Source organism: Acomys minous (assembly GCF_964271855.1).
Source record: "Acomys minous genome assembly, chromosome: 1".
NCBI lineage: Eukaryota > Metazoa > Chordata > Mammalia > Rodentia > Muridae > Acomys > Acomys minous.
This window is the reverse complement of record NC_140483.1, coordinates 165257842-165284865: the sequence shown is the minus strand read 5'-3', so window position 1 is coordinate 165284865 and position 27024 is coordinate 165257842. Positions and strand designations below refer to the sequence as shown.

Below are 27024 nucleotides of genomic sequence, written 5' to 3'. Positions count from 1 at the left end.
AAGAAAATAAGACATTGTGTTATGTAGTAAAACCAAGTGAGTACTGACCATTTCTTAAGAGTTCCAATTAACTATGTGGGAGGGAAACTATAACAGAGCAAGCATAGAACCAGGGAAGTTAGAGCATTTTCTTACCCAACTAGAAACAAAGCAGGATGAGAAACCAAACTGTTGAACAGGGCAGACTTGAAATATGAGCTATGAAATCTTTATCCCGTAAAACCAAGAAAAATGAGAGCTAATCTGATGATTTTTCTGAACAGTGGCAAATCCAGCATTAAGATGGGCTGGGCATGTTAGTATCATGACCTATTAAGAGAAATTATCACCTGAAAGAAAAGAGAGACTACAAAAGTGAGAAAAAGTACTTGAGAACTGTATATTAGATGGGAATATCCAGAATACCTTAAGAAATACAAAAATTAAGCAATAACACAAACAAAGACCAAATCAAATCACCCCAAAATTATCAGTAAATGGGCTAGTGAAGTGAACAGACTATCCTAAGAAATATAAATGATCAATATATACTTGAACACTTGTCAATATTCTGAATTATCAGGGAAATGGACATTAAAACTGGTCTGAGATCCTTAGCCCAGTTAGAATGGCTATTATCAAGGAAAGTATGCACAACAAATGCTACTGAGGATGCAGGGAAAGGGCGACCCTTATACACTGCTGGCAGAAGTCTCACCTGCTATAAACACTGTGAAAATCAGTACAGAGTCTTCTCACAAAAGTAAACACAGAACTACCGTATGATCTATGTATACCATTCTTGAGGCATCTCTAAAGGACTAAGTCAGCATACCACAGAAATATTTGCACATCCATGTTTATTTCTACTCTTGTTCAAAATAAAAATAGCAAGGAAATGGAACCACACCATATACCCACCAGCAGACAAAGAAAATGTGACAAACACATAAAAAGGAGTTTATTCATTCTAAATAAAATAATATTATGCCATTCCTAGGAGATGAATGAAACTGGAAATATTGGGCTAAGCAAAGATACCCAGACTCTGAAAGACAAATATTGCATATATTCTTTCATACGTAGTATCTAGGTTTAATTTTATGTGTGTATGTGTATGGTGATAAAATCTGAAAGGGAACCATGATAGGTAAAGATGTTATCTTAAAAAGAATGGGGGAGAAAGAGCAATGGGATACATAGCAACATAAAATGAGCAAAGGGTTATTTGGGGAATAAAAGAGACAAGAAAATGGAAGACAGGGATGGGGGCCAAAGCCTAAGAATGGAGCGTATTGACACATTTTCATAACTGGCATAAACAAATCCATTATTTTGCATGCCAACTTTAAAAATAATTTAAAAGCAGAAAGTTAAGAGTTATTGCTCTATGAAAGCATTGGGGTTTTATTCCTTTCAGTCTAGAAAGAGTACTAAACAAGAATAAAAAGCATCATTTCTTTCTCAGAGTCAAGACACTCTCAGTAAATGGGCTAGTGAAGTGAACAAACTATCCTAAGAAGAAATATAAATGATCAATATATACTTGAAAATTTGTCAATATTTTGCATATTGGAAAAAAAACAAAAACAAAACAAAAACCCAAACAAACAAACAAAACAAAGCGAATATTATTCAGTAAATTTCTTCATCTTAAGTTGTGGAAAATAACCATTAGCCTTGGCAATGTCTGTAATGTTTCTGTGTGTTTGGGGGTGTCCACGGGTACCCTTTAGGCAATGACTCAACAAGATGTAAGCAATTCCTAGCACTGGAGGTTTTGCTTGGAGGCTGATGTGTTTACTTGGAGATTTTAAGATGTTTAGTTTTAGTGGGAACAGTGTCTCCGACATTCCAAGGTGACTCATATATGAGACACACACACACACACACACACACACAAACTTCTACAGTAGTAGGTTTCAATATAGTTTTAAAAAGGTTGCCTCTCCATATTTCCTCCTTTATCCTGCGCTCCATGTCTACTTCTCTTATTCTATTTCCCCTCTTATCTCTTTAGAGTATATATTCTATTTCTCATTCCTTGAGAATTACTTCTTCCACCTGGAACTTTACTAGGTACCTAACCTCTGTGGTTACTGGAATAAAACACATATACCAATTAGTTAAAAACCAATATCCCCATATAAAACATGCTATTTTTATCTTTTGGGCTCTAGGTTACTCACCCCAAATCTGGAATAATTATTTCTAGCTTAATCCATTTACCTACATTGGGAGGTGAGGGTTGCCTCTGGATGTTATCTCTCTACTGGTAGGTATGGCATATTGAAATTATCAATTATCACTATGTTAAGAGTTCATATGTGATTTTTAACTATCTACTCTTTCTTTTAAGAATTTGAGTACCCTTGGTTTGGTGTATAAATTTTAGAATTATAATTTGTATACTCTTGGTAGATTTTTGGTAGACATCAGCCAAATATCCTCCTAGTAGACTTTTCCTTTGATGAATATGTAATATTCTTCCCTATCTCTTTAGTTTTTGTTTTAAAACTACTTTATATTCTTGACATCTTGACTATGGTAATCATAGGATCTCTCCAGTTATGACTTCTAGGAATTTGGAAATGAATGGGCAGTTCTCTACCATTGGTAAATTTGTTGCCATAATTTAAAGACTGCACTGCACATGCCTTTACATGTTTCAGTTCCTTCTTCTACCCTGGGGATTGTTAGTTTTGGCTGGTGACCACATGTCAGGGTTCTTTTTCTTCTTTCTTTTATCTTACAAAGGACTGAAGGTCATATTGCCTCAATTTTGTCCTGTCCTTGATAGTCCTTCTTTTGTTTGGTTTTGTCTATTGATCATGCACATAATATTTTGGTTGGCTCACTTCTTTGACTTGTTCTTTGAGCTTTTCTTCCCATTTGCTGACCTTTTCCCACTTTGTTAAGTTTGTTATCTAGATCCTGAGTTGATTTTATTAAGTTCCTTATTGGTCACTGATCCTTTTTAGAAGTAGGGCCCTGAAATCCTTTTTAGCATTTCAGCTATAGCATTATCTATGGTTTTTGATACTGATGTACTGTAAATTTGTAAGATGTCATAGGGGCTTATTTTGATGTTGTTGCATCTTATGTATTTGATAGGATATATATGTCCTCTAGTTTTTATTTTCTCTTTGTTTGTTTCATGTAAGTCTTCATGGTGAGGTGTGTTTATTTGGGCCTATGTTCCTCTCTCCTGTATGGGAGGAACCTAACTATAGATAACAAGGGGAAAAGGGTTAGCCATCCCAAACAGAACAGAACAACTAGCTACATTACTTATGTGTCACGCAGAAGCACTAGAATCATTTGTCATTGTGTGTTCCTCCCAATTCCCAGCTGATTTTACTTTTATCTTACACCTTTCCTGTCTGAGAATACTTGCATCTGCAGGTAAGCTGGGTCAGGTTCACTGACTTCTTAAGTTCCTCAGTGACTGCTCATTTAGGCAGTGGCAGTGACTATACTAGGCATTCTAGGTATTGGTAGAGAATCAGAGTAACAGGATCCTGTGCAGCACATAGTACTTTTCCAAATCAAATAGGCCTCTACTTCATAGCACCTAACCCTCACCAGTGTGTGAAAGCACAACATCTATTAACAGACAAGATGTTTTCAACTCTTGAAATAGCAGCAAATATTTCTGGTTTTTTGTTTTGTTTTGTTTTGTTTTGTTTTGTTTTTTTAAAGATGGTAGGAGAGAAAAGTCCATGATTCAGGCCAAGCTGTGGCCTGGATAGTGGGTTCAGGTGTGTTCCAGCAACAATTTTTGTAAAAGAAATCACAATTGGTGGGATAAGTAGACATTCGATATACTGAAACTCTTTTTTTGGCCAGTGGTGAGTTCATTACATGATTTCTAGGTTCAAATAAAGAATAAAAATAAATACTAAAGTCTTGGTAGGAAGGCTAGAGACAGAATCTGAGAGTACTACTCCTTGTTCCCAGACTCCCTGGCCAAGACATCTCCACTAACTGAGCTTGACTCTACCTAGTTTTTCAAGACTTGCATCTGTAGCCTGGGCATCTCTGCTGTTTTCACTGAAGTTCTGGGCTCCTGGCACTGGCGCTTTGGTGAGAGCTCCATATATACACCCATGACCTGGGCCCCCATACTTGTGACATAGCTGGGGGTGGAGGACAGTAGGAGCGTGTTGGAATCCTTGGCAAGTTTGGCGAATGCATTGACACACTGCTCAGCTACAGTCAGCGAAGCCACAGCATCTTCATTATGTTGAGTCAGAGCCCCAGCCAGGATTCGAATTGCTTCAGCTTTAGCCTTGGCCAGAACTGCACTCTCCTCTCCTGCACCCTGATTTATTTGTTTAGCCTTTTCTGCTTTTGAGGCCAGACTCTGGGCCTGTTTCTTTCCTCTGCCACATTGATAGCTGACTCCCGTGTCCCTTCAGACTCTAGCACTGTGGCCCGCTTCTGCTGCTCTGGCTCTACCTCTATCTGCATAGACTCTTCCCCTCTGGGTGGTGCATGGCAAGGTATCTTCTCACTTATAAATTTGATAGCAAAGAGTTAACTATCTGGGACTATTTTCTTTTGTTTTAAATCATTTAAAAAATTTAAGTGAAAAAGACAGTTTCACTAAAACAACACCAGGTGTCATCATTTGTCTAACTCTCAGGTATCCAGAGGTAAAATTTTACTACAAGCATGGACAGCTGTCTCCTCTCATTAGGGCAGAGAAAAGAGTAATTTCCGATTCTTCTTTTTACCAGATGTATGGTCTTATACACTAGAAAAAAATGTTGTTCTCCTTAAAATAGTTAAAACTGGTTCACTGACCAACCCCTTCCCACAGGACTACTGTGAGGGGCAAAAAATACACATACAAACACACACACAAACATACAGACACAAATATATAAATGCTTATAGACATAAAAGTACACACATACATATATACAAATAAACACATAAACATACTACACATAGACACAAAAATATACATACAGAGCCACATACATACATGCACCCACAAATATATACACTCACAGACATAGACACACACACAGACTTAGCAGTTTGTATTGTGTGCCTGATATTTGTCTCTATGCACTTTAATGGATATCTAGTTTATTCTACGGTGAAGCTGAAAGACAGAAAGCACAAATATCAAAGGGCCACTTGGTTTATTGAGGAGTTTTATACTACTTGATAATTTTAATACCTGTTTTAACTTTCATTTAGTCGGTCAGTCTGTCTATCTGTCTATCTACCTACCTGTACACACACACACACACACACACACACATACATGCCTGTACTCTTATGTTGCTGGGCTATCACACTGACTACTAATCAACCTGCATTTTAACATGTGACACTTTTATCAGCAATCAACTCTGTTACATAGTTTCACTACTGCTCTTATTAGATGTTTTTTAAAATGATGTATTAATGCTTTTCTCTAGGAATCTTCTGTATTATTCAGCCCACTTGTGGGGTTTACTTGTGAGCAATCTGATAAAAAAGATGCTGTTGTACTTTTGCCATCATACATAATCCTAAGATACATATGCAAAAAGACTGAAAATGACCAACAGTCTGCATAATTCTTCCACTTGCTAACTTTTAGGCTTCTTTGCTTCTTTGCTTCTTTTGCTGTAGTCAAAACAATTGAGAAGTTTTATTTCACTTCCATTCTATTGTCCCTTACTGAAGGAAATCAGGGCCGAAACCGTAAGGCAGGGATTCAATCAGGGACCATGGAGAGTCAGAGAATCACTGCTTACTATTTTCGTCAAACTGTTTGCTTGTACAAGTCAGGTCTATCTACAGAGGAGTGCCATACTCACAATTGGTTGGCCCCCACACATTAATTATTAATTAAGAAAATGTGCCATAAGTTGCCTACAGACAATGTCTTCTGAAAATATTTTCTCAATTGAAGATCCTTTTCCAGATAACACTTGCTCTTGTTATCTTGACAAAAACCTAGCTAGGATAGATACCAACACTCATGGGATTTCTTAGACATGAAAAAAGTGTTCTCTCATGTTTTGTAAACTTTTTTGAACATCTTTTACTTATACTGTGTTCTAGCTCATGGTACCATGGCTTGCAATGTACTCTTCCATTTAATGCCTTGTTCCTTATCAGTTTGTTAACTTTCTTTACTAAGTCTGGTGCGTTATTATTCTTAAGCTGCTTTGCAACTTATCAGGTCTGAGTCTTGTTTTTGTCTTTTGTTTTGCTTTTACTATACCATTTTCTAGAACACTGATTTGTGACATGGTGCCACTGAAATCTGTAGGTTATAATAAAAATGTTCAGTTTTAATATTCACCAAGCAATACAAATGCACATATAGTACCCATGTTTCTCTTTTGTGAGTTTAACTCATCTTTACTTCTGGTAAAAATAGCATAATTCCAGTTAAACTGTATATTCCTCAATAATATATCATATAGAGTTCCCTCGTGAGAAGACTATACACTTGGTAATTTTACTTCTTCCTAAGACAATATTTCTTTAAACTTGAGTAGATGACAACTGTAAGCTCCTTAGAACCATCTGTGCCCATGCTCCAATGGTTTGCACATTTCTGAGATGCCTAAGTTATGCTTCTCTACCCCCCCCCCCAAAATCAAGTCAGGGACTGCTGATTGGACAACCATCATAGAGCTACCAGAGAGGTAATATGTAATACTATATGAACTTGGCAAATGAATGTTATATCTCATTCATGCATTCATCCAATCCTGAAGTACTGGTGATCAAATCCAGGGTATTGCACATGCTGCCGAGATATAATGCCCTAAGTTCCATGCTCTGACTAAACGTCAAATGAACCAACGTTTATAATAATAACAGGAAAACATTTTTCTACTGAGGGACACTTGGGCTGTTTCCATGATCTGGCTATTATGAATAAGGCTGCTATGAACATGGTTGAGCAAATCTTCTTGTTGTATGCTGGAGCATCTTCTGGGTATATTCCATTCTCCACAGTTGAGTGAAGAGTGGGGTATGACTTTCACACGTACTCTGGTGCCTCATATTTGATCACATCCCCTGGATGGGGCGACCTGGTGGCACTCAGAGGAAGGATAGCAGGTCACCAAGAAGAGACTTGATACCCTATGAGCATATACAGGGGGAGGAGGTCCCCCTCAGTCACAGTCATAAGGGAGGGGAGTAAGAGAAAAATGGGAGGGAGGAATGAGAGGATACAAGGGATGGGATAACCATTGAGATGTAATATGAATAATTTAATAAAAAAGATAAAAAATAACAGGAAAACAGCCTACTATCTACAAGTAAACTACTATATGGTTATGGTAGTATTTAACTAATCATTTACCAATTGTTAGGGTTTCTAAGTTGAAACTCAGGCTGTTAGATGTTGAAGTTTTGACTCTCACAGAATAAAAGGCACTCCAAATTCATGCGGCTTTTGATCCACAGCACACTCATGTTTTCTTTCTCTGGTATCTCCTGTCCATCTCACCAAGCATTACAAAGAGAGCAGCACCCACCTGATACATGTAGGCAACATTTGATCCAAGATACTTTGCCCCATAAAGTTTACCATCAGGCCACTTGACTTGGATGACTTCTCCCTCGGCAGGAGGACCTAGCTGCACACAGTTTCGGCTCTGTGGAATTAATGGAAAGGTGTTTTAAGGCAAGTGCCTAAGCGAATGCTTTTGGAACTTAGCAAATTAAGAATTCTTGGCAATTAAAGGAGGAATTGCCTCTGTGTTTTATAGATTATTATCTTGGTTGGGTGTTCAAGGAAGAGATGAGACAAAGGAGCACTTAAAGATTTAGCCTATAGCAGAAAGTTGTAAAAGAGCCCCATAAGACAAGCAAGAAAACAGCAACAACAAAAACCCAAAAAACCACCAGCACTTTACATTTGTTACTTGACAAAGAACTGTCTAGGCAGAAGCTCAAATAATACATACAAAGTATTTTAGCTGAGGAAGAGATAGCTAGTGATTGATTCATAACATCTAATGTTTCCACAGTGTTTTGTAATTAACCAAGTGCTTCAGCATAGATACAATTTGATCTTTATAATTACTCTTTAAAGTAGACATATTTTTACATAATATTTTATGTATTCATTGAGAATTTTACACAATGTATTTATTAATGACATTCACCTTTCCCCCAAACCTTTCTGGATCCATCTTCCCCTTATTCATCCAACATAGAAATCTCTCCCTTTTATACCCATGAAGCCAAAATTATGTTGTCTAATTTGCGTTGGGTTAGAACGTTGCCCTGTAGTATGGATATCTATCAGAAAGAAAGAAAGAAAGAAAGAAAGAAAGAAAGAAAGAAAGAAAGAAAGAAAGAAAGAAAGAAAGAAATCTCTTCCTGTGTTCAAAATGTGTGTGTGTGTGTGTGTGTGTGTGTGTGTTTACGTGCACTGTCTCCAATATAGGATATTAACTTCAAGTTCTAAAAAGCAATCAAGTAATAGCCTGTATTATTTTGGGAATCTCTTCAACTCCTCTAAACAAAAACTGGATGGGAGGTTTCCCAATCCTGAAGTTTGGTTTTTTGGTAGCTAGTCTACTGGTCAATGGCGGTCGGGTGGGGCATAATCACCTTAAGTGGCACAACTTTATCCATCCATCTATGTAGCTATCTATCACATGTACTATGTACATATATAAACATATATAATTTCTATATGTTAAGTAAACATAGAATAGAAATTTTGGATTTATAAAAATATGTAATTTGTTAAACCAGACATTATTGGAAAATGAAGAGACTAGGAAAAAACTGGAGAAAATATTTGTAAATTATATATTGTATAAAGGATTCCTATACAAACACACACACAAACCCTTATAGCTCAATACAATTAAATTTTTTATCACTTTCAATAAGCTTTTGAACAAAGGAGTGATGTAACTGGTTAGTAAGCACTTGAAAAAAAGAAAGCTCAAATCATGAGTCAGTGGGTAAATTATAGATTCGGGTCACATTGAGATATCTCTACACATCAGCTAGAATGGTTTCTATGAACAGAACTAAGTAAGAATATTGGGGGTGGGTGGCGTTGTGGATGTTCAGAAGCTATGAGCCTCAAATACTGTTTCCAGGAAAAAGTTCATCAAACAAATCACCTTGACGTAATTATCCAAAATGAAGATACATTTCCTTTAGCAAGGAGGTATATATCTTAAACAAGGCATCTGATAGAATGCCTCCCAGAACAAGCAGTTAAATAATCTATATATGTTAAGTACATATTAAATAATCTCCTACATGGGCCATAATGGCACCAACATACTTTTTTTTCATAAAACTACTACTGTAAAATAGTTTTCTTCTTCCACCATGGGTTCTAGGATCAAACTTAGGCTTATTTCCATAGCTTTTCTTTCTAGAAGGATTTTTATTTATTTTTAATTGTTTATGTGCATGAGTGTTAACTGCATATAGTAAGCACACCACGTGCTTAAAGAACAAAAGAGATCAGAAGAGGGTGTCCCATAGAATCCACTGGAACTAGAGGAACAGTTGTCTGCTACTACATGGGTACTGGAAACTGAAGCCAGTCCTCTGCAAGAACAGTAACTTTTCCCAACAACCCCTGTTTCCCTGAAGGGCTCTTGTGGTAACATTTCTAGGCCAATTTTTTCTTTGTGTTAGATGGTGCATATTATGTGCTTGTCCAAGAAGATCCAGTGGATGCTAGGCCCCTGTATGCCTTGAAATAAAATCCAAGTGAAGAAAGAGGTAAGCAAACACCACTCAAAAGCCAATGTGGAGCATCAGGAGGACCCCAGGTTGTGGCACATGCTAAAGATAGTCATTGATCTTGTGCTTATAAATTTCTTTTAGATAACCAAGTTTTGTTTTCATAAAAATAATTAAAGACTGAGGCTGCAGATATGGTTCAGTGGTTAATGGTACTGACTGCTCTTCCAAAGGACCCAGTTCAAATTCCAGAACCCACATGGCAGCTCCCAACTGTGTGTAACTCAAGATCTGACACTCTAATTTAGACATACTTGCAGGCAAAACACCAATGCACATAAAATAAGGATAAAAAATTATTTTAAAAATAATGAAAGGCAAGAAATTCATCAGGAGTGTGTTTAATAGACTGACAGATATACGCATGTAGCAATATATGAATTATTTCCTTCAATAGCTACATATTGCATTCTGAGGCTAAATGGACTGATACACATCCTCTACCGGTGGACTGTTCAGAGAGAATTTTCTGGATATTTTTCAACCACAGAATTAAGTACCTGGGTAAGGAAAATTTTCCTACTGTTCTATAGACTCTCTAGTGACAAAATTCCAATACCTTTGTGACTTCCAAATTTATTTACAAATATGGAATAGGTTAGCTTGCATGAAAGAGTTCTCATCTAGTGGATTTATGAAATGAATGTAAATACTGATTCTTTAAATAGGGAACTATAACTATCTTTACTCAATTATCAGGATTCAAAATGGATTGTATTTATGACACACATAAGTAAGTTATGATCATTAAATTTGTTGTCTTACATTTGATTTTCATATTTAAAAACCTTAATTTGTAATATATCTTGCCAAGATTCTAGAAGCAAAGAAACTGCAAGACTTGCTATCAGCAGGCTAGAAATATAGCAAAGCTGATAAATTGTGGAATCTAACTGCAGGCAAAGACTCATGTCTAAAGGAGAACATAGAGCAGACAGGAAGGATTCTCCCTTACTTGGGAGAAGCTGATTTGTTCTGTGTTGGTTTCTCTAGAGGACTGAATGAGGGCCAAGCATGGAGCAGAGGACAATCTTTTGTTTAATGAGTTTAAATGTTAATTCATCTAGGGGGAAAAAAGGTTTAACCAAAAAGCCTGTGCTCAGTCAAACAGACATAAAACTAATCATAGTAACATTGAACTATGGTATTAAGTTTGTGGATTTCACTCTTTTCCTTCTATGAGAGCTGTCCTAAGCGTGTGCTTTCCTTTTCTGTTAAGCAGTTTTATGCTAGCTTACTGTGGTGATCTCTAAGAGCAGAGCAGTCACAAAGTTCCAGATAGACTCTAATAATCTAACGTTCTTCTTTACAAGAAATATCCATATTTTCAATATATTTAAATTCATTTGATTTAAAATCTTTTAAGCAATGACTTTGGTTTCCATTCATGCTATTCTTTAAAGATAAAGAGCTTAAATTACATTGTATTTGTTTATTTTGTGTACATGTATACATATATATGTGCATGAGTGTATTGGAGTGTAGGAGTGAGTGCACGGCAGTGTGAATGTGGAAGTCAGAAGACAACATGTAGAAGCTGTTTTCTCCTTCTATCACATGGGTTCAGGAGACTGAAATTCGTTCCTCAGGCTTGACAGCAAGCACCTTTACCAGCTGAGAAATATTCCTGGCCCAATTGAAAATACAGAGGTGTAAGTATAACAAAGCTGACTAAATCAACTCCAGAACCATATTTGGACATATTCATGAGCAACCTCATAAGGTTATATTTAATTTATAATCACACAAGATGTGTAATAGTAGTAGTAGTAGTAGTAATTATTATAAAGTAAAGAAGCTTCTTTCAAAATACATACTGAAGCAGAATGTGCACAGAGAACCAGAAGCATGGCACACGGAGTGTTATGACTTGGGCCCCAAACTGAAATGCACCAGGAGAAGGAATTAAAAGGAGCAATGCCAGAGTGGCTAGCCTCCTCTCTAGGAACTGTTTCTGTGTAAAGCCCCTTTTCTGTGATTCTCAAAACACAGCCACAGTCACTAAACTAGACATATTCACCAGCTCCTCTGAATGAGCCTGAGAGTTAGAGTGAGGGCCTGCATCTAGGCCACAGCTGATTAAATGCCATGAGCTCCTCTCCTGTGTGTTTTTTGGTAACCTAATATAAAATAAACAATGAGTTAATCATATTACCAAGTCAGATTAAAAAATGGAACATGATGGCTCACATTAGTAATCCCAATATTTGTGAGGCTGAAGGAAGAGGATAATTCCCTGTTATATAACAGCCTAAGCTGCACAGTAAGATCTAGGCTAGCCTGGGCTGTGTAGCAAGACCCTATCTCCCAACCTCACCATCAAAGGCAGGTGATTAGGCCCAGGAAGGCTGCTATCTCGTTAATAGGATTGGCATTCGCTATGTAAACTCCACACAAAAGAGCAACCTTGTCCCGTGCCATGACAGAGCTCAGAAAGAAGGTATCACATCAAACAGCAGAATTTACTCTTAGACAACTCTGCCTTCTTATAACTCAAACAAGTAAATCCCTGTTCTTTAAAAATTACCTAGTCTAGTGCCAGGCATGATGGAGCATGCCTTTAATCCCATCACTCTGGAGGCAAATGCAGGTTGATCTCTTTGAGTTCAAGGCCGGCCTTGTCTACAAAATGAGTCCAGGATAGACAAGACTACACAGAGAAATTCTGTCTCGAAAAAAACCAAACCAAAAAAATTACCTAATCTTGCCAGGCGGTGGTGGCACATGCTTTTAATCCCAGTGCTTGGGAGGCAGAGGCAGGAGGATCTCTGTGTTTGAGGCCAGCCTGTTCTAGACAGTGAATTATAGGACAGCCAGGGCTACATAGAGAAACTCTGTTTTAAAAATGAAAACAAGCAACCAAGCCAAACCAAACAAAATCCTAGTCTTGGATACTTTCCTATAGTAGGAACCCCCCCCCCCCAAAAAAAGCAGCAAAGATGTTCCTGGCTACATAAAATTTCTCAAAAGAATTTGAAAAAAGAAAAAAAAATGCCCATCTGTATACTACTAAGGAAAATTAACATCAAAATTATCAATGGTAATGGACAAACATTTCTGAGGGACCACACACTTAAGGAAAACCTACTTACCACAATATCCTCAGGAAATGTGTCTCTGCTGAAGGAGCCATCATCAAACATGACCTCATAGAAAGTTTGAGATGTCACATCTATAACTCTGCAACTGTAGTACCGAGTGTTCCTATGCTTTGTGATGACCGTCTGACCCACAGAGATGGCTTTCTCACACGTTTTGGACTTCTGTGAGACAGGGAAGAAAAAAGGGAAAAGACAGAATAAAAATAAGAACAGAAAATAAGAAGTATTTATTTGGGAAACAATAACTGACCTCGTCAAGATTTAAGCATTTTAAATTTAGTATGAGAGAATAATTTCAATTTTAAAAAGTACAGTAAATACAAAAATAAAACACATATCCTTTGAAAGTTGTCAAGATTAGTTGCTTACTAATATCTAATAACTAGTATTCTATGATTTGCTTTATTGCCTGAACATCTGGTGTGAAGCAAAGGGATAAAGATTATGCTTCGTGTGTGCACAATCCTATGTCTGTGGCTTATCTTCAGCAAGCTCTGTACCACTCAGCCCTACACTTCAATCCTCTATGGTTGTTTAAGCTATATATATATATATATATATATATATATATATATATATATATATATATATATCATATATATATATCATATATATCATGGTGCATATCATCGGACTTTGTTGCTTATTTTCTAAGAATACTGATATGACATTTGAATCTGCTATCTGAATTCAATGTTGTTTACTGACCTAATGACTTTGGTTGTTTCCTATCATCTCCTTTGAAATTGAAGAAAGACTCATTCTCTTCAATTCTATTTATCTGCTACATAAACGTAGGCTCATTTAATCCCATTTCTAGAGGCCTTCTTTGTTTTTTGTTTGTTTGTTTATTTGTTTAGTTTTTTAATGGTAGTGATACATTAGAAAGACAAAACTCCTGCTTTTTTATAGATGTCTGTGAGATATTTCCTCATGATTAAACAGACTTGTACAGAATTCTATATTCTTTTTCTGGATATTTCATCTGAGGAAACATGAATTTGCATGTGTCTTAATGTTACTTTGAATTCTAAATGTAAGTGTGACCCAATTTTTCTAGCTACTTACCATTTTTCTCTCTTACTAATATGCAATCTATATGGACATCTACTTATACTAGGCAAACATCATAATCCTTATAAATTCTTTGTTTAGATATAGCATCCAATAATGACGGGATGGAGAGATGGTTCAACACTTAACAGGCTTCTCTAAGGCTTCTCTTCTAGAGGTCCTGAATTCAATTCTCAGCAACCACTTGGTGGCTCACTTATTTTTTGTGTGGATGGTGGCACATGCTGATCATCCTGTTCATTTGACCAAGTTGAGTCCAGGTGGAAGATTAAAGTGTCATGTCAGTGTTCATCTTCTTGACAGATTACTGAATAAAGCTATGATTACACACACACACACACACACACACACACACACAAATCTCATTCTAAGAAAATTAGCTAGATGTCACTTGGCATTTAGTTGGAGCATCTCCCATGTCTTCCTGCATCTACCTTACATGCACCATATCAGCATGAGCTGATTAATTCCTTATCCCTCATTGTATATAAGTCCTACTGTACTTTATTTGTTATTCAAATTACCCCACATTTGCCCAACATATCTTTGTATGTATGTGTGTATATATGCATGCATGTATGTATGTATGTATTAGCAGTTATGTCTGTCTGTATGTATGTATGTATATATGTATATATTAGATGTTCTGTGCTAATAACCTGAGAAGTTTTACATCTTCTCTGCAATTAGCTATTATGGTAGATTCATTTCAGAGGGCAATGTTTCTTAAGGACTTCTGGAAGAAGAAAGGGCTGCAGGTAACTTTTCACAAGGATTATGCAAGTTGGAACATGAATAATATTATGTAAGATGCTATATAAATACTATTTCTCCTTTTTTATAATTTTTATCTATGTTGATGTACTGTCAATAGAGGATCAAAGCATTAATTATGCTATAAAGATACACTGACCAGTAAGACACCATAACAGAACACACACTAAATGTTCTTGTCTATCAAGAGAAATGGCTATGGGAACAGTAAAAGGAAAAACAAATCAATTGAAAATTCCTACTCTCCCCCATTACCATAATTTAGTACATTAGTACATTGTGTGAAGTGTGTCTCTGTATTTTGATTGTTGCTTGCCAAACCACCAGAGAGCTAAGAGCTAGCCTACTAGCTGGATCTTGGAATTATTATTTCTATGCACCATTAAGGTCTTATATTTTGTAAACACTCATCCTTCCTCATTTGCCAATTGGATGTAATAAAGAGTTGATGGCCAAAGCCTGGGGAGGAAGTGGAGAGAAGAAACTTCCAGAAAAGAGAGGATCTCTGAGATAAGAAAGCAAAGGCAGGAGATTCACCAGCGGGACCCAGAGATGAACAGATGGACATAAACAGGAGCAGAAATGTAGAGCTGGCCACATGGTGGGAAGTAGTGCCAGGACTTGTCAGGTTAAGCTAGACAGCTGGTTGGGAATGTGCCCAGCTAAAACACCTAAGCTTTAAAATATTAAAAAGCTTTTGTGTCAGTATTTGTACCAGTGGTGAGTCCAAATGTCCCACTATACATTTTTAATCAAATAAACTAATTTTACACCACCAGTCTTCCAGGTGTTAACTTGAACAGCATAAGAAACAATCCAGTGAAGAAAACCAAAGTGGAAGAGAATCTTTACTAGGTATACATCTGAAAGGATTAATACCCAAAATAAAGAACTTGAAAAACCAATGAGCAAAGTCCACAAATGACTTAATTTTTAAAATGTGCTATAGCTAGGCCAGGTGCTGCACATCTGTAATCCCAGCACTTGGCGAGGTGGAGGCAGGTGAGTCTCTGTGAGTTCAAGGCCAGCCTGGGCAACAAAGCAATACAAGACATCCAAGATTACACAGAGAAACCCTGCTCAAAAAACAAACCAAAAAAGAAAGAAAAAGAAAAAAAACAAAAAACAAAAACAAAAAACAGTCACACAAGCAAAAAACAAAAACAACAAAAAAACCCCACATACACACAAAAGTGTTATCCATCTAAACAGAGTTCTCAATAGAAGAAATAAAAATGGCTACAAACTATCTTAAAAACTGTTCGGCATTCATAGCAATTTGAGACACTCAAAACAACTTGTTTTCATTAACAATTGCAACCAATACTAAAAAGAATGTGGGGAAAGGGACATTCTCATTCACCATTAGTGGAAATGCACATTGGTACAACCACTCTGGAAATCAGTGTGAAGGATTTTTAAAATGTAAAAACAAAATCTACCATAATGACTCAGCAATAATACTCCTTGCCTCAACCACAGATACTTGATTAGCAATGTTTATTGATGATCTAGATACAATAGTTAGACAATGGAAACAACCCACATGACCTTCAACTGATAAATAGGAAATATACACAATGAAGTATTAATAAAAAAATGAAATCATGAAATATTCAGGTAAATGGATGGACCTAAAATACTGAATATGGTAACCCACACCCAGTAATACAAACACCACACTTTCTCTTTCATCGATTTCTCCCTCCATCCAAATACTCAGATGGCAGCATATAACCTGGAGTAACTACAGAAATCAGCAAAGTAAAAGCAGAATCATGGTAGTGTGGGGACTTGAGAATAAAATTGCAGAACCCAGCTCAAACGCAGGGGAAAAAAGGATGGATCTGATGAGAAGTGCAGAGGGAGGAGAGACAAGTTAACACTAAGGACATTTTTTTTAATCTTTAAGGACTCTTATTGTTTTCTATTTACCTAAAATTACACAACACATATAAATATATATCATCTTAAATGAAGTTATCCACTTGGGCTGACAATGTTCCCCTGTAAGAGTCGTCTAACAACCGCCCCCCCCCAGTATCAGGCATGAGACACTTCCTTTGGAGTTAGCCAACAAGACAACAGGTCCGGATAATACAAGTGACTCCCTAAGCAATATAGCGTTATTGCTGTTGCCCTTGCTTACATCTCAAAGCTGAAGACCTCACACACTTTGGACACTTTCTTGGAAAATTGGAGCTAGATCTGACCTGAAAGCTTACTTTCTGAGGTTTTATAGTATCAGAAAGAGCTATGCCATCTTCCAGAGAAAAAAGACCTCCCTAGCTGTGATGGCTATGTACCATCACTATGACCACCATGGCAAGGTATCCCTAAAGATACAAGGGTGGCACTCATATATTTGTAGAAAAACAATAAACAACAACAAAAAATAGTTCTCTTAACTGAACTTAAGAACTGCTCAACAAGAAGGAAGTCATTCCTGTTAATTAAAACCTAACCAACCACCTGGGACTAGTGAGGTCATGAATTATAGAGGAAAAGCTACTACCCTCACTGTACTAAATCATTATAATTCCTAATTGCATTCTAAAATTTATACTCACAGGTTAAGTGTAAATCTTAATCCTCATCAAATAAGATTCTCTTAGGAATAGATGGAGACCGTTAAAACTAGTCAAAATGCAGATATCAACTGATCATGAAGTACCAAACACCAATTAGTATACTTGCAATAACTCCTGTACCTCAGGAAATTTAGGGACAAGGGGAGTGAAAAACTGTAATAACCTGAGGACCAGGAAATCTGCTATGAGATTGTGTCTCCTAGCTATGACAGAGAAGCAATGCCCATTATACTGAAACTATGTGGCTGCCTAAATAAGGCCTGAAAGAAATACAACATCAACAGACATGCTAATGTGAAAGAGCAAAAGTTGTCTCAGGTACCCACCCATTCTAAAGAATTAAAGGTAAATAATGATCTCTGAGAAAGGGAGAATAAACCTTCCCCATTTGACAAGTTGATTAAGTTCCTTTCTCCTATTTATGAGAGCTTTTCAAAAGTGTAAAATATCTTTTCTTCATTAATGGGCATTATAATCTCATTTGTTTTCTTCCTCACCTTCTTAATATGTGGAACTCATCAACTGATTTTCAAAATGGAACCATCTTTGCACCCCTTGAATGAAGGTTACATTACCATGTAATGGGGGGAGGGGGATAGGGGAAGAGGAAGGGAGGGTGGGACAGGGAAGAGAGGATGGTGTGGGCTACAATTGAGATGTAAAGTGAATTAATTAATTAAGAAAGAAAATGCAATAATAAACAAAAAAGGTATGATATTTTTAACAAATTTTTTAAAAATTAAAGAATCATTAAAGCTTTATTGCTTGGGTATATTTAACTTCTTATTAGTAATTGCAAACCTTGGAACTACTGGACAATTTTAGAAGATTCTGTAAAAGGGCATTGCATAATTAGGATCATATGTTAATGCTTACTTTGCTTATCTATGACAACAAATATGAACTTTATAACCAACTTATTTTTCTAATTAGCTTTTGGGTTTTTTGGTTTTGTTTTGTTTTGTTTTGTTTTGTTGTCCTATTTGGTGGCCTAAGAAAATTTTATGTGGCCTAAGAGAATTCTGCTTTGCTTCATGTATCCTAGAGTAGACAAAAGGTTGCACACCTCTGTTCTTGAATATATGAGAGGAAATAGAAATAGAAGGTCTGGTGATTTGAGTAAGAATGGCCCCCAAAGACTCATGTTGAATGCTTGGCCCCAGTTAGTGAAAATGTTTGGCAAGGATTAGAAGGTGTGGCTTGTTGAAGAAAAGTGTGGGCTATGACATTTCAAAAGCCCATGCCATGCCCATCTCTGTCTGGTTCTCTCCCCCTCTCTTTTAGCTGCTGTTGCTGCCTGCTGACTGAGGATCAGCTGTAAGCTCTCAGCTGTTGCTCAGCACCAGGACTGCTTGCCGGGTGTCATACTTTCGCCATGATGTCCACAGGATAACCCTCTGAAACATTAATTTAAGTAAGCCCCAAATTAAATGCTTTATTTTATATATTACTTTGGTTATAGTCTCTTCACAGGAATAGAACAGCAACTAAGACAGAAGTTAGTACCAGTGACTGGGGTACTTCTGTGACAGCCCTGACCATGCTGTTTGTTGGAAAATATATCCCTCTGAAACTGTAAGCAAACATCCAATTAAATGCTTTATTTTATTAATTCCCTTGGCCATGGTGTCTCTTCATAGAAATAAAACAATAACTAAGAGATACACCAAACACAGTAATGTTGAATAAGCTTCTATAGCTCAAATAATTTATGATACTGAATGGAAAGAACTTCTCTTAAGATTACTCTTTTCAGTATATAAAGCAAATATTGGGGAAAACTGAAAAGTAAAAGAAGCAAAAACCTGTAGGTAAAAATATTGATCGCATTGAAGTAGTAGGAGGCTTATATTTTATTTTACCTAAATTGTACAGGTTTTGATATAGAAAACAGCCAGTTTTCTATAACCAGTTCAGGAACCAGGCCTAATTTTATGATTTTTGTGACTTTGACTTAGCCCATTAATCTCAGAGAGTCAGGGCATAGTTGAAACATAGACAAGTTATATTTTCTGCTTTAAGAACATATCCTCTTATCATTCATCATCATCATGATCACCACCACCAAAAAGATGGATGAAGTGGAACACTGCTGTATTTGAAAAGAAAAAACCATGTGCTTTGGGAGAGGCAATGTTTTAAAATCTTAATTAAAAAATTATTCAGATTACATCCCAATTGTTATCCCCTCGCTTATATCTTCCTCCCCCCGCCCCCGCCCTTGCCCTATCTCCCTCCCCTACACCGCTGACAGAAGGGGACCTCCTCCCACACCATATGCTCACAGCCTATCAGGTCTCATCTGGATAGTCGGCTATGAGGAGAAGTTGCCACCAGACTCAATAGTTCCTTTCCTACTGTTCTGAATGCATCACATACAAGGCAAGTTATAAAAGAAAGCATTTAATTTGGGGGCTCAAGGTTCCATAGTACGACCATCACAGTGAGGATTATGGCAATAAGCAAACAGACAGTGCTAGAGCAATAGCTAAGAGCTTATAACTGATTCACAGCATGGGGTAAAAGAGAGAGATGGGTGGGAAGATGGGAAGCAAAACATGCTAACTAGGGATGGCATGGGCCTTTTGAAACCTCACAGCACAACCCTGAATGACACACCTCCTCTAAAAAGCCACATTTCCTAATTCTTCACAAACAGATCCACCAACAGGAGAGCAAGCATTCAAGTACATGAGTCTTTTGGGGTAAGTCTCATTCAAACCACCACAACAATTCTAGTTAGTTTGCAAATTTTGGAGGAGGAATCAATACTAAAGTCTAACTGAACAATGGTAAGTGACAGCTACCTGAACTATATTTCAAAAACCTAGAGTTACCTGGAAAGGGTCAGAGGCATTTACAAGCCCTACAATTATTTATTTGTTTGTTTACACATGCTTCATAAGGAAATGGCCATATACAATATTTAAGCTATACGACATTATCAAGCATTCCGCACAAAGTGGATCTGTGGGACAGTAGTTTCCAAATTACCTCAAAAGTCTTATGTTTTCCTTTATATCATCTTTTGTAAACTGGTTAGCAGTCTAAGCCACCCACCAGTTAGGAGGAGGCAGATTCTCTAGAGCTCTTTAATACAATTCAGTAGCATCACCTGTAGCCACAGAGCACTGCAGTATTAAAATGGGGTATATGGTCCCAAGCAAAACTTCAGATATATACTATTAGCTCTATTTAATCTTGGAGTTAAGGGGTCCAACAAATACTAGAGTATATAAATAGAAGAGTCACCTGCCATTTATGACTACATCTGCTTATGCATGGGACTGAACCCTACTGAAATTAGGTTTATTTATCTTAAAACAAGAAAAATAATATACATATTATTCAAATAAGATTGTAGCACCAGCAGGATGCAACTTTCACTTTTTCATAGTTATCAGTTTTTATTGGCAGATTCTAAGCACGAACACCAATCACTGTGGCTCTAGAGTTCAGAACCTTATTATGTCACAAAATACATCCAGGATCATTTAGTGAGGTAGCATTATTGACTTCTGGCTGTAAATGGCAAAGTGCCACAGTAATGTAATATTTTTTTTTAGTTTATTAATGTGTATTTGCTACAGAATACAACCGGTTTTGAGCTAATGGACATCAACCTACTAAGGTTGAGAGGCATAGATACCGGCTATGCAACCTGTAACTTGAAATAATGGAAAATTAATTTAAAATAATAGTTTGTAACGTAAGTTTGTACATTTGGGTTTTCTCACGCATCCACAGTGTCCCAAGCCATAAATTTCAAATACTTCTCAGGACACAGGTGGAAACAGATGGAATCATTACAAAAAGCTAGAAGGCTGCTATATGAGCAAGACAGTTCCACAAAACAATATGGACAATTTGGCATCTACTCGTAACGGGTCACTAGAGGGTGCATATGATAAAGATATATTGCTTACATGTATGAAGCTGTCAAATAATAGAAAACATTCTATTTAAAAAAAAAGAGAGAGGAGACAGGAAAACATGTAAGGATGCAAATCACTATAATGCCCTAATCTTTTTAAGCTTTTAAGTCAGGGGAATGATTTCATTAACCAAGGAGAAGTTAACTACAGTTTTTTCTCACTCCCTTCAAACATAGCTACTATTTTTTTCTTCCAGGAAAGATTAAATAAATGTGTACAGTTGCTTAGAGAATGCATTGCATACTTAGGTGGCACTTCTCATATTGCTCTACTTCAAGTGATCTTCTGACACCCTGAATACATGAACTGTATAACTTATATACAAGTATTCAGGTCCTGTACACAGATCCAAAACTAGAATGGAGATAAAAGAGCATGACTCATTCATTTCTTCAGTTACTCATTCAACTTACTAAATATTGTGTTTAGTGCACACGAGAAACTGAAGGGTTCTGTGCAACCATGTGTAAGTAACAGTTCTCAATCCCTAATATCAATTATGTCACAGTCTGGACATGTCAACACCAACAAGGTATTATACACCTGTGAAGAGTACAGGAACGGATTCAGCAAATGGTAGAACATGTCTTACCAGATTTGAGTTGACTATATGTCTGAAGCATGTGATGTTTACCACATAAGGCCAGTCATCAGGCTCCATGAGTACCCCAGCAGCATGGGCACATGTGACATGGAATGAAGCTGGGCAGCGGCCATAGGAACACTGGATGCAGGCTCCAGAAACCTTCTTAACTCGGTGTCTACAGAAGATGCATTTCTGAAGGGTTAAAATAAAGAACATTCATTCATCAAAGAGTAATAGTTGTTAGATGAACAGCATACCAGGTACTACGTCAAGTTCTGACCCACAGCCTTATTAGCAAGAACATCTGTAGTGATACAATCTCTTTAGTTCAAAAATTATATACTTCCACTGTCATACTCCACCAAACGTATTCTGAAGTACATTTTATGGTCAGCAAAGCCAAATTCTTTTTCACTGGTCCTTCTAGCATAGACCACAGAAGAAGGCCCTGGGTGATCACATAATCAACCAGGTCTGCCAAAGGTGCTTCTGTTTGGCCTGGACACCTTGCCTTTGTATATGCCTAAGTTAGAACCCAGGTGCAGATACTCTTATATTAGATGAGAATATTGAACATATCCAAACATCATACATATGGGAATTTTTTCTCTTTACAAGGATATGGAAAGCACTAAATTGTTCAATGCAGAAACTAGAACTCAAGAATTTAATAATCCAAATCTAAATGCTTCTTTACTGAGCCAAAAATGCCTACCACTGTAGAAAAACTTAAAATCATCCCAGAATGGCACATTTGTATGTAGCACATTAATAGCTGAGAATTGCTAGGGAGGAATGGAAGCAAACAGTAATAACTACTATGATCTAAAACTTAAGTTTTTCAGTCCTTAAAACATTTTAAGAACATTTTTTATGATAGAAAAAAATCAAACAGCTTCATTAAATATAAGATTTATGTATGATTACATGAGGGTTAGGGGAAAAAAGGATTGTGGGTCAGCATAGAGTGAAGTTTATAAACCAGAAGAAAAAGAAAAAGGTCACATGTTGGTGCAATGGATCTCTTTTCACAGGCAGACTTCTCTTTGTGGGATAAAATAGGTTCTGAAAGCCATGTGGGCATTCATTACAGTCATGCAAGCACTAATACACACTAAAATTCTAAGCCCCTCCTGTCCTCACATCTGATTACTGACGCAGCCTTAAAGACGCTGTTCTTTAATCTTACTCTGCTCTCTTGCTATCTTTCTATAAAGACTGCCACTGCCTCTCCTCATGCTGTTTTGCCAAGAACAGGAATGGTCTTCTAAGTGGGCTTTTATTTCATTCCATTTTGGTTCCGCTTCCCAGGACTGCCAGGATTACCTTTATTATACAACATAAACACTATGTTCCCGTCCTCAATGCCATTTTGTTATCTTTAAGTTTTTTTGGGAAGGGTGGCATGACATGGAAGAGCAAAGCTTGCAGAAGACCTTCCATTATCAAAAAGAGCAGCATTAGTTTTCACTAGTCCTCACAAGGGCACTACTAGAATCTAGAAAGTTGCCTGGCTCCCCCTTTATATTCAGGGTCAATGTACTATCACATATTTTATATTAGAGACCGAAGATGGGACATTTAAAAACATGCACGTACATACAGACATGCAGAGAGAGAGAGAGAGAGAAGAGGAAAGAAGAAAGAGGGACAGAGAAAAGGGAATAGGTAAGGAGAGTAAATGTCACAGAACAAAAACAAGGCCCATATGATGTCAAAGCATTACTTTAAAATTTATCTTGGTATTTTTAAAAATCACTGGTCACTGATATGAAACAGCAGAAAAGGGAAGGGAACTGTTAAAAATCAAAAGAAATTCTCATCAGGACATGAGCTTCAGGACCCTGATATTAGGAAGAGGCTGTGGTATAAATGTCTTTTCTTTACTCACTGCTCTTTGTTGACAGAGATCTAGAGAGAATTTATACATTCCTTTAAATAGAGCTATCAGATCAAGGGTTAGAATTGAACCCATGTCTTCAGGAAAGCCAGCAGATATGCTTGTTGGCTTGTTTGATATAGCATCATACTAAGCTGCCCAGACTGGCTCCGAACTTGTTCTATAACCCAAGGAGGCCTTGAAATTGTGACTCTCCCATTTCAGCCTCAATCCTGGTAGTTTGGATTATAGGACTGTGACACCTGGTGTGGATCCCTAAAGTTTTAAATGGCAATACCATGTTCCACAGGTTCAAAGGGAAGTCAAGGATAATAAAAATACAGGCATTTAAGAGCAGAGAAAGTTCAGAAGGAAAAGACAATTATTCTTACACATAACTGTTTAAAATATCAGTGATGCCTTGTGAAGGGGATAAGAAGGCAACATCTGGGCAACAACTAACAAAATAAGATTCAAGAAGTCAAATGAGGCATCTGAAAGAAGCACCACTATTGATGCTTTAGGATAAGGTCACCAAAGTGCTGACTTCCAGAAATCAACACAAGCTAACAACAACAAAACCCTAACACTGATGACATGGACTTTTTACCTTAAGTTATTTCTTACATTTCTCCAGGGAAGGTACCTGGTACTGCTCATTGTTTGTTGAGTTAAAAAGAACCATCTAAATAGATTGAGTGACGTTTCATGACTTGCTTCTCCTAAATCTTAATGCACATACATTATATCCGCCACCAAAAGGACACTGGAGCATGAATCAGAGCCACCTGGAGGCATGGCATAAACAGGCTGCCGACCTCTTAAAATTCTGTAAATCTGGGGTAGAACCATTGCATTTATATTTTATGACACATTCTCAGTGATAATGATGTTGATGCTCCACATCGGGCTTCAAGAACCTTTGGGTTAGAAGCCTAGAAAATCTAAAGCAGCAACTACTTTGACATACTTTTAATACAAAGGAATTCCGGAAATATACAAAGTTCTCAGCTGTGGTACAATGTCAACCAATGAGGATTCTCAGAAAATGATTTATAGAGCACTGTACTTTCTTGGGGAGTTGTATTTCCAAGCTTATTCCTGTGGCGCAGGCCATTGAGGGAACTAACAAACTGAGGTAGTGACGAAGCTTTATTTATCGTCAGAATTTCTTGAGCACATAGCTTGGCAATAACATCAAGTAATGAAGAGCTATGAGTAGTTGGAGAGTCAAAGCATGTATCTTTTTCTTTTTTATTTATATAATTTATAATATGATTTTGATATTTTTGCCAGTTTTTATCATTCTTATTCCTTCTGTAAATAACATGGACATTCTAAAACAAACCTAAATGTCTTTTAAAATAAAATTACTGTTTCTCAGTTCTATATACTCTCAGACCAGACAGTGCTATATATCGTGCTGCAGGGCCCAGCCTGTTAAATCTGTCCTGAATGTCATGCAACCTTTCAGCTAAGCCAGGTCTTGCCCATCTTGCAACACGACCACCCTAGTAAGTCTGCTGGAATTCCCCCACTCACAATTGCTAGATTTCCAATCCAGTGCACTGGCCAAATCTGTGCTCCCATAGCCCACAACCTATAGGCTTTAGATAAGAGGCACATCCTATCTTCCAGCAAAGCATCCCTCCCAAATCATATCCAACCTTCAGACTCAAGATTCCCATTTAACCTGTGCTCTATCCCAGCATACTACGTCTACATAAGACTGAAAACCAAGAAAATTAATCCACACACCCAAATTTAACCACAAAATTATAAACAACGTGAAAGATCAAGGCAGTATGCCTCCTCTTAAATACTCCAGTCCTACAGAAATATTTGCCATTGAGAATTACCTAGGTGAACGCAAGGAAACAGAATTTTAAAAAATAAAAAATTATAAACTTCAAAAAATCTGAGTTGAAAGATGACAAGGATAAGCACCTCAAAAAACTTAAAGAGAATGAAATTTAAAAGAATAACACCTGAACACTACCCAAGAAAAGAAAAAGGCTGAGTGAAAGACATAGACAAAGTAGATTTTGAAAACAAAACTCAATAAAGAGATAGAATTATTGAAAAAAATCTCAAGGTGACATGAAAATAGAATAAAAAATTTTAATAACTCAAGTAGATGAGGAAAATCCTCATAAGTCGAAGAAGAATTAGATGATACAAGCAAAGAGTATGAAATTTTGAATGAAGCACAGAGACATGATGAAAAGATGAAATCTTTGAATTATAAGCATAAATGAAAGAATAGAAGCCCAGGCAAATGGCAAAGACCACCTCTTCAACAAGATCACAGAACAAAATATCCTCAAACACAGGAAAAATATAAATGCAGATACATGAAGCAGAATACCAAATAGACAATACCAAACAAAACAAAAAACCAAAACCAACAACAACAAAAACCCACTGCATATCATAGTTAAAATACTAAATATATATTGAAACCTGCTTCAGAAAAAAAAAAAACATATAAAAGAAAGAAAAGTCCTAAGAATAGCTGCTGAATTATCAATGGAAACTTTGAAAGCAAGAAGTTAGATCAATATATCCAAGTTCTAAATTACACCACTGCCAACCTAGACTACTGTACATGGCAAAACTATCTGCCATAGTGAATGAAGAAATAACTTTCCATGAACATACAAACATCCCCATCCCAAAAGTAAAAAAGAAAAAGAGAAAAACATGTTCACAAAATCTAACCTACAGAGACCAGTGGAAGCAAAGCTTTAGATGGAAGAGAAAAATTTATATAGCCAAAATAACTTAACAAACAAAGCTATAATTAATGAAATATAAAACACAATTAACATAAATAGCAAATAAAAACCTCATAAAACAAAACCCAGAAAAATAACTATCACATACCTTTCAATAATAACATTAACTATTAAAGGGACCAATTCTCAGATTAAAAGACACAGCCTCGTTGAAAATACCAATAACTATCTAACTATCTTGCCTACAAGAAATTCACCTGCCTATATGCACCACCTTAAAGTTAAAATTGGGGGAGGGAAAGACACTCTTATCAAATGGGATGAAGGAATAAGCAGGAATTACTATCCTAATCTCTGAAAAATTAGATTCAACTTAAAACTAACTAGAAGAAAGAGATGACCCAAATTAACAAAATAATAAGTAAATGAAGAAATATTACAATCAACACCAAAAAAATCAAAATATAAGAATATAAGAAACATTTAAAAATTCTGTACACCATTAAATTGGAAAACCTATTAGGAATAAATGAATTTCTATATCCATCAAAACCTCTAAAATAAAACAAAAAATGTCAGCAACTTAAAGAAACCAGTAATGAATAAGGGGACTG

At 36.7% G+C, this 27024-nt stretch overlaps 1 protein-coding gene and 1 pseudogene across 5 annotated transcripts in view; both read right to left on the bottom strand.

Moving 5' to 3' along the window:
* KDM4C (lysine demethylase 4C) overlaps positions 1-27024 on the bottom strand; it is a 157005-nt gene that overhangs the window by 7143 nt on the left and 122838 nt on the right. For 3 of the 4 annotated variants that reach the window (XM_084791121.1, XM_084791123.1, XM_084791124.1), the window contains 3 exons: positions 21800-21985; positions 12825-12995; positions 7485-7604 (listed from right to left, as the gene is read on the bottom strand). In XM_084791121.1, the coding sequence (XP_084647247.1) occupies positions 7485-7604; positions 12825-12995; positions 21800-21985 (477 nt within the window). Of the gene's footprint in view, positions 1-7484; positions 7605-11613; positions 11831-12801; positions 12996-21799; positions 21986-27024 lie in introns of those variants that run through there. The other variant, XM_084791122.1, reaches the window with a different exon arrangement.
* Positions 6-4518, bottom strand: LOC311597096 (stomatin-like protein 2, mitochondrial; annotated as a pseudogene). Its single transcript has one exon. The product of its transcript is annotated as a stomatin-like protein 2, mitochondrial (transcript).